Here is a 9,953-nt window from a genome sequence, read left to right on the forward strand (position 1 = left end):
ATAACCAGTAATAAGTTTAAACAAAGATGGTGTGCGCTTATAAATTGAGGCATATGTTCAGTCTAGGGGTTAGATGGCCAAATTTGGTTTTGCTGTAGATCAATTTCACAATTCTATTGCAATAAAAGTGGCATGCATTTTTTTCTAATGGGCAGTTTTCTTATGCATGACTATTGTGTAACGTTTCTAGTTGATGAATAAAAAATGCGACAACATATTAATTTCATTAGAATTGAACATAACATAAATGTTGCTACCTTGTTGTTTATACATTTATTTCAATAATTAAAGTTTTGATTATTGAAGGTTTTCTGTCTTAAAATTCATTTATATGACTGAGTATACCAAAAAACAATGTATTTAAAGTAAAATGTAATGATATATAAATATAGCATTGTTTTGCATGGGACAGTAAATGCGCTTGTTAAAACGAGGTGCTGTTGACTCTCAAGGTTGACAGTGATTTTCAAGATGTTGACAATGTCAATGACGTCCCAGGAAAAACTAATGTATTGTTTGTTCTATTAATAAGAACTTATTGGAAGAGTTTTCTTATGCACGTTTAACCATTTAATTGAGGAATTTGCTTCAGTAAAAAGCTAGTTATCAAGAAATATACTATACTAGGTTTCTGAGCTTCACTGCTTATAAAAAGATTGTAAATTGTAAAACACTCCCGGTAACTCTGACCAAGGTCATATATTGACATAGATATTTACATCCATGCTATGACAGAGTAAAGATGGAAGTGTTGCATTGGCAACAAAAATAAGGTATAATAACCCATAATATTTACTAGTACACAGTGTGTCTGTTGCATGGATTTAAGGCAATAAAAATAATTGTTAAAGACATTTTGATATGTGATTACTGTAAATAAGATAAGTTAAGCATAATATATGTTAACTTTTGCTACCCGGCAAAAGATGTAATAAATTTTTAGCAATGAAATAATGATTTGACTTTTCTGTATGCCCTTTCCTTTAATGTGAGTTGAACTAGTTCTATTTTCCCCGTTAAAAGATAGATGGTGCATTGATTCCCAGATTATTACACAATGTAAAAGATGTCTTTTGTGTTTAACCAATACTGGCTTTCAAGTTATCCTACTTTTTCCTACTTTTCCTACTTTTTAGGTCTGTTCCAACTTTTTTCCTATTTGTTTTTGAAAAACTCTTACTATTCCTACTTTTTTTATCTGGAGAAGAAAAAATATGTTAACAGATGTAAGTCTATTCGTATAATGAACTTTGTTACATAATAGAAGGACTGATGGTGTACTGGTGAGGCTCTAGAGACATTTGACATGCTGCTGATGACCTCTTTTACATGCAGAAACCTGCTGAAAGTTCTTTATATGAGTTGAATACTGACCTTGATCTTGGAGCATAAGAGGTTGCAGGCAGCTTTGTACAATGGGGACCTCAAAGAGTCATGAAAATAGACAAACCTTATAATATATATTAAATTGTGATTTAAGTTCATTTGGCCTGCTGTGTAAATGTACAAGATTTGTGGGGTAAGTTTCAGGCCCAGATCCAGGGCTGGGCCGAGGGTGCCCGTGCTCATGTTGGCTGAGAAGTGACCTATCCTCATCACCCAACTATTTTGGCAAAGGATTAATATTTTCTCAAAATTCAGACATACCTCCATTTCAAGGGGAAGAACACCCTGACCACCCCCCCGCCCCCACCCATGAGAAAAGTACCCCTCCCAGTACCTCACAATTTAGACCAAAAAATGCACCAGAGCTCACCATTTTATAGGCTGAGAAGTGACCTATACTCGTCACCCAACTATTTTGGCAAAGGATACCTCGTCCCTTACCTCAAAATTTAGACCAAAAACAGCACTAGAGATCATCGTTTCATACCTGTTTTTCAACATTTTCCAGGGAGACAGCCCCTTGACCTCACTAAAATGAAAAATAACCCTCCCAGTACCTCACAATTTAGACCCAAAAAATACACCGGAGCCCACCATTTTGCACCTGTATTTCAAAATTTTCCAGGGGGAGTGGCCCCTGAACCCCCTAAAATGACTGTGATACCCCTTCCCAGACCTCAAAAGTTACACACAAAAAAAATCACCAGAGCCCATCGTTTCATACCTGTTTTTTCAAAATTTTCTAGGGGGACAGATCCCCCCTCCCCGACACCTCTCAAATGAGTGGAGTATCCCTCCAGTACCTCAAAATTTAGTCCCGACAAATGCACCTGAGGCCAACATTTCATACTTTTGTCAAAATCTTTAAGGGGGAGACTCCACTCATCCCCCCGCCCCCCCCCCCCCCAAACACGGACAGAGGCCCCCTCCCATACCTACCCGCCCCCCCCCCCCGCCCCCCCGCCAATCAAATATTTCTTGATCCGTCCCAGAGTTTGTTCTCATAAGTTCCTGCTATTTATCATCAGATTTCTATTTTTCTCCTACGTTTTTATATCAGAGGCTCCTACTTTTCTCAAAGGTCACTTAAAGCCTGCCAATACTTTTTCCTGCTAAAAGTGAAATGGTCCTCTTTCCCCAAATCTGTAACCAAAGGTAAAATATGTCGTTTGTGTGTTGAACCAATACTTTTTCCTGCTAAAAGTTAAATGGTCCTTGTTCCCCAGATTTGTAATCCAATGTAAAAGGTGTTGTTTGTGTGTTGAACCAATACTTTTTCCTGCTAAATGTGAAATGGTCCTTGTTCCCCAGATTTGTAATCCAATGTAAAAGATGTTGTTTGTGTGTTGAACCAATATTTTTCCTGCTAAAAGGGAAATGGTCCTCGTTCCCCAGATTTGTAATCCAACGTAAAAGATATTGAACCAATACTGTTTCCTGCTAAAAGTGAAATGGTCCCTTGATCCCCAGATTTGTAGTCCAGCGTAAAAGATGTCTTTTGTGTGTTAAACCAATACTGTTTCCTGCTATAAGTGAAATAGTCCCTTGATCCTCAGATTTGTAACCCAACGTAAAAGATGTATTTTTTGCGTCGAACCAATACTGTTTCCTGCTAAAAGTAAAATGGTCCAATGATCTCGATCCCTAGATTTGTAACCCAACGTAAAAGATGTCTTTTGTGTGACGAACCAATACTGTTTCCTGCTAAAAGTGAAATGGTCCCTTGATCCCGATCTCCAGATTTGTAACCCAATGTAAAAAATGTTTTTTTTTGTGAAGAACCAATACTGTTTCCTGCTGAAAGTGAAATGGTCCCTTGATCCCCAGATTTGTCTTGGAACTAATACCAGAACCATGGACTCTTTGTGTCTTGTACCAATACAGATTCCTGATAAAAGTGAAATGGTCCCTCGACCCCCAGACATATTACCAAGTGTAAAATATGTCTTTTGTGTGTTGAACCAATATTGTTTCTTGCTAAAAGTGAAATATACCCTCGACCTCAAGATTTGTAGTTGTCTTTTGTGAGTTGTTGCAGAACTGTTACCTGTTGAAGGTGAAATGGTACCAAGTAAGTTTTATAATTATGTTTTTGTTGATAACTTTGTTGCGGTTTGGGTGTCATATTTACAGAGTTAAAATATTTACAACATTTGATATTCCAAATTCTACTAACTAGTATCCAGTTATCAATTCCACTTTATCACTATTCTTGGGGAAGGAACGGGTGCAATGGATGGATCCGGGCTGTCAATCAAACTAATTGTTATCTATGATATTGACCAATAAGATAACGTGGATTATTCAGTGCACTTTCCTTGTTGCTAACCAGCCATTGCTTCCAACAAGCTTTCACTTAGAAACCGTTACTGATTAATTGTTATAAGTTTGATACATTTTTTTTTTCGAAGGAAATGATGTTGAGGTGTGAGTTGGGAATATGTAACGCCGACGAGCGGTAGCCGGAAAGGCTAGAAGGGGGAAGATTTATTTTTTCCGTAAACCAAGGCAGATTTAGAAAAATATAAGCGTTGAACGTTGAACGGATCAATAATAATCTGCTCAAATGTAATTGTAATCAACTTTGTGTTAAAACTGCCGTTGTGTCACAAATGTGCATGGTATAATATGATAGCATACGTAATACATCATGAATCGTCTGTCTCTCTTTACTCGGAATTTTAATATGAATTGGCTCAATTTATTTTAATTTAGGCCGATCGCGGAATTATTCAGTTCAAGACATTAGATATAATTATAAGCCATTTATATCTTATTTCATACAAAAGGATCAGCTAACCTTCTTCAGCAATATATTCTCGCCGTTGAAAGTATGATCTATATTTTCGCATTTGACTGTATGTAAACTATACTATATAAAAATGCTTTATTCCTAATACTTTTACAAAAAATACCAACATTATTATTCAAAAATATAAATAAGATCTGGACAGTGCACAGCATATTAACTTTATTTCAAGACGTTTTTTTTTTGTGAAAGATGAAACGTAAGCTTTTATTAATCAGACATTAAATCGAGAGCATACAGATAAATATTCGGGAGTGGATTTTAATACTTTCTCAATATTTATTATACATGTAATATTTCTTTTATATTTGTAAACAGCAAGTATGACAACAGTTTCCCCTGTTTCGACACCATCCTGCTTTATTCTAGGAAGTCTGACAATTGATAAGTTTAAACTGATTTTCCTGTCAGTTGCTTGCTTTTAAATGCAACTCAAAGAAAACAATAAATATACACACATGTCCATGCGGTTTAGAATGTCGCTGATTATTTTGTTTGAAATTTTTATTTTACCTTACGACTATCGTAAACTATTTATAACTACCATTAATACTATGATATAATAAATGCAAATGGATTCATTTTATCTGTTTTCTCTTTTTTCATGGTTTTCTTTTCTTTTTTCTTTTTGCAAAATAAAGATATAATTAATTATATGAACTGTCAAGTTGACAGATCACAGGTTTTCGTTTCCTTATTTCTAGCGGTCTAGACACAACAACATGGTTAATAGGTTTCGGCAAGATCCTTGTCCCTCTTGGTTTGTGCCATTGCTGTGATAGATTTGTACAATTTTGCTGGTCTGGAATTTGTTCAACTTAATTGTGGAGGAGATTTAATCAGCCCTATGATATGCGAGAAATGTCCGGCCGCACTGAAACAAAATTAATAAGACTACCAAATGTTCAAAATTTGTAAGTTTGTATGCAAAAATTAGTACTGAAATATACACCAAGCATTGACATACGTTTATTTTTAAGACAACTGCGTGGTATTTTACAAATATATATTATAATATAATGGGAACAATTAACTTGATTGATATCACAGCGGTGATCGACAGATCCGCAATCAGTTGCAACAGCAGCGCGAGCGCAAAACATACTTGTAAAATGAGAACAGTAGAGTATAGGAGAGATCGTGTTTGTATACAAATCCCTTGTATTTTCTATTTTTAGAACTGATAAGACAAAGTTCGGGTGGGCAGACGCCGAGCGTCCATGTTTTTTTGTAAACAGTGATGTTTTTCTAACGGCTTAAACTTTCTTAAAACACAAATGATATCAATAATTTTTTGATCAATGGAAAGGATGTAAAACAAGCAATTTATTGATTACTTTTAATTATCATTTCGAAATAAAATGGCTTTATTATGAACGCTTAACTTACAGTGTCTTTTCTAAAAGTTTGGAACATCGCTACGCCGCTATTAAAATCATATGTCATTTAAAATGGTCATTCATTTCAAAAAGATATTTAAATGAGAAAATATGAAAATCGTAAGCATTTCAAAACTTTTTGAATTTTTAAAATCCATAAATTAGCGAAAGAGTTATTAAAAATTAAAAATTCCGATCCCATACACAAACAGTGTAAAAAACATTTGTTTTGCCAACCACCAGATAAACAGGTGTTAATGCGTGACGTCAGGGCGATCTCTCCTCGCAACGTTAATAAAGAGCTATTGAACCAATTAATAAATTTCTTTATCTGTTGAAAATGTTATCTAGATGTAAAAAATCAATAACACCATGTGTGACTGAACATGGTGTTTGATATTTTATCGTATTAGCCTAGCGTGGAAGTACAGTCTCTACGACAGAAGTGGACATAATATTTTGATCAAATAAATTTATATAACAATCTAAGACGTAGTTTCTTTTCAAATGTTGCTTAAAAAATAACTATGATTATGATTATACCATGCATCTGCATAACAATTTTCCTTCCAGCAATATCTAGCGAAAAACGGAAAGTGTTCTTTCTTTGAGAACGCCAGCATTTGGCGCTAACTTTTGAAGTGGTTTCTTCTGAGTCAACCTTAATGTCATGTACATAACATTTAGTAAAACAATTAAGCCTCTTTGACAGCTATTTTGATGCATTTTTGTTCATAATTTGAGAAGTTTTTCACATAGAAATCATCTGAAATACTTTCTAGCGAGTCAATTGCTAATGTACATTAATCCGCCATTTTGAAAGAAGCTTGTGGGAAGCAGCAACAGTAACTAAGGGGCGGAGTACGGATCCATGCATTCTGCTCGATGATTTGAAAGCAAAAACGAAAGACGCAATGTGAATATATATGTTCTTTATGTAAATTTTATGTTTAGTAAAATATCATACTACATACAAAAAAGAACGGTTAACAAAAGGTATGGTCATTCTTAGTCATAAAGGTAATAGCACTTATTGGCCATGAAGGTAACAACATTTTTCATAGCGCTATAGGTAAAACAATATGGTCACAAAAGTAACACTTAAGATAAGTTGACACTACTGTAGATTATCATCTCCAGTACTTGCCTCTACTTGCAGTCCCACATGTTGATGTCCTGCCTTCTTAACCCATACCATACTGACATCATGACTGGAATTCCTATGATCATTTTAGGATATTACATCACCATAGTCATTGACAGTTCCTGGTGCACTGCACTGATTACATATGGTTTTAAGTTATAAAGGAAGGTTACCACAATGATAATTTTGTCATTGTACTGAGTAAACGAATGAGGCGAGTACTGGTGATGATTTCAGGTCGGGTTGAAAATGGTACCTTTGTGCCAATGAAAAACAGGGTGTTACCTTTATGAACTAAAGTGTTACCTTCATTTTTGATGAACATGTTACCATTATGACACATATTTGCCTATATGACCACAAACTGTTACCGTGTTACAATATGCTTCATTCACCAGAATCATATTGCCCATTTATTTTACTCGTTTTAACCTTTTTATTTATATTCAGTTCCCGACTTTTTTTTATCTGAATAGAAACCAACCCGTGTAAAATGACTTTGCTACGTCTTCTCCCGACGTTGTGACAACAACTAAGTATTTTTCTCAAACATTACATGTACCGAATGCAAATATATTTAAATGATAAAATAGCATATCTTTATCCCCATTCAGCATTACATGTACCGAATGCAACATATTTATATGCAATAGCATATCAACACACCTTTTCAGTAGTACATGTACCTAATACAAACATATGTAAGTAACGTCATGGCTGTTTTTATCTAATACTCAGATGAATATATATGTAAGATATGCCTTCACATAAAAATTATATATGTTTACTTTTACAAATATTTATGGCTAATATAGAATAACACATACAGCAATTAGTTATCAGGTCAATAATCTAAATGTCAAAACTACTTTATACAGAATAAAGGCTAGAGGTACTGAATGTCCATTTCATATCAGTGACAGAAAACAGACACAAAAGTAAGCATGACATGAGATGTTCATCAAATAACCATTTACTCATATCTAAAACCCTTTCAACCTGTTTGGCTAATTTCATACAGGTAGCATACCACCATCCAGATGCCTCCTGTGTATAGACAGTCTTGTTTGTGTGATATTTTGACACCAGACATCATCTTTATATTAGTTCCTACAAGGCTCGGGTAAATCAATAATTTATATCATGCTAGTAGGTGTATGCAAAGAACCTGTAATATATTTTCATTTTGAGACATGTTTGTTTTGAATCAAATTTTGGGGATTAGATCAGGTCTATTATAGATTTCATTAAATTTTAGAAAGGCTTCGCTGTATTTTAATTTTGTTTTATCTGTAAGTTATGTCAAAAGCAACTAGTTTATCTTCAAAACTTGCAGTCTACTTTTCCCTTTGCATCTATTTGAAACTGCAAGTTTGGTTTTGTCTTCCGAAACACAAACATGAAATGGAAACTTCACTTCTAACTTATGTGATGATAGGATCACACCCGTAGGAGAAACCTGTACAATGGAATCGGTGTTTTTACAACAGACGAATACACAGTTCATTGGACCGACAGCAACACCCCTTGGACCCTGGATTCTGCTGTCCCTGACGATGACTCTAGTGTTTGTTGTAACATCATATATATAGACTAAATTCTCGTCTCGGTCGCTGATAATCACTTTATCAAGTTCATTTATATATGTGCATGATACTGCGTCATGACGATATAATTTGGAATGAAATGTCACACCGAAGTCTTTCACTTCTCCCGACAGTGACAGAATACGTGCTAATTTGATGTCATCGAAAGCTCCAACAACAAAATTATCGACGTCCTTTAAACAAACTGAATTGAATTTTCCACATACTTTATACGTTTTCATGTTTGTTATTTCATTAGACTTACTGACATGTAGAAATTCTATTGTTTTGTTCCCACCTGTAATAGCTATCGTATCTTCAGATACAGCAACAACACCCAGTGGCTGGTATGATAATTTATAACGAGCCATTTCATCCAGAAATTCGTTGAAAATCAGTAATGTTCGGTCCTTGATAACTATCCCGACTATTCGTTCATCAGGAAGAAAATCTACACTATATAACATAGACTCACTTTCATCATCTTCAGACAGCTTAAGGTCAATGGAGTTGATAAATTCGAGATGTACAGGTCTATGTCCTCGGACTTCATCAACTGTTACTTTATTTGTCTCTGTTTTCAGAGTTCCGAGTCTATCCTTGCCTTCTAGAATTTCTTTAATTGTCAAAATTTCATTCAACTTGAACGATATGTCAGCAGTTTCAAGCTGATCACATTCATGCTCAACTTCTTTCTGTGCGAGTTTGACCTGCTGTTGTATTTCATGCTCAGCTATGAATTTTTGTACAATTGTACCATGGAGACTTACTTCATCTAGAAACTTCAAGGATGTCTGGAACCGTTTAGCCAGGCCGTCACATTTGGAAATTTTCTCTTTTCCTTTATCCAACTGAAGCTTCATGAATGTAGCGCTATCTTTCTCGACGTCTTGCAACAGGTCATCGAACCTTTTATTCATCTGAGCTCTTATATTGTTGATCTTTTCTGGCAGATTTTTTACACTGTCACGTAACGATATCTCGGACGAATTCCAATGCATTACAGCGGAATCGCATAACTCTTTTGCACCAACCAGACGTGATCGTATTTCCATACTGGTTTCTTCGGAAACACCTGCGACGTTGTGTATTTCCACTACACTGTCACATGCCCGATGATTAATTATGGCACATGTACTGCAACAAAACATATCGTGATCTTTACATAGAAACTCGAATAATTTTCCGTGTGTTTCACACTGGGTCAATCCTTTCATATCGAATTTAACTGGTTTTGTCGTAATTTCACTTGCCTTCGCCATCTTGTGATCTTTCATAATATCAAAAACTTTATGAACGTCCGCGCACTGTTTACATTGAAAATTGTCACAGTCATAACAAAACACTGTAGCAACTGTCATTTTATCCTTTCGTGTACATGGTAAACAGAGCTCTTCTCTAACTCGTCCAGGAACCTGGACATTTTCTTCCAGCATTTCAGCCATTTTAGACTGATATTCTGTAATTCACTAACCGATTTATAGCCGTTCACGTGATTTTTTAAATATAGTTCATGTATTAGGTATCTTTCTTATGTATCAAGATAAAATACTTTGGGTTCAAATTCTACAGATAAAGAGACATATCAATATCTACATGATGACGAACGTGTGCTAAATTTAACATCAACTCAGCCTTTTAAAATAAAC

General features: G+C 35.1%; 1 protein-coding gene across 1 annotated transcript; it reads right to left on the reverse strand.

Annotated features, from left to right (window-relative positions):
- Positions 1-8,030: 8,030 nt before the first annotated feature.
- Positions 8,031-9,749, reverse strand: LOC128558746 (transcription intermediary factor 1-alpha-like). Its single transcript, XM_053548930.1, has one exon. It carries the CDS (start codon positions 9,747-9,749, stop codon positions 8,031-8,033), a length of 1,719 nt encoding a protein of 572 aa, XP_053404905.1.
- Positions 9,750-9,953: the final 204 nt, after the last annotated feature.

This window comes from Mercenaria mercenaria, chromosome 7 (assembly GCF_021730395.1).
Source record: "Mercenaria mercenaria strain notata chromosome 7, MADL_Memer_1, whole genome shotgun sequence".
NCBI classification, from domain to species: Eukaryota; Metazoa; Mollusca; class Bivalvia; order Venerida; family Veneridae; genus Mercenaria; species Mercenaria mercenaria.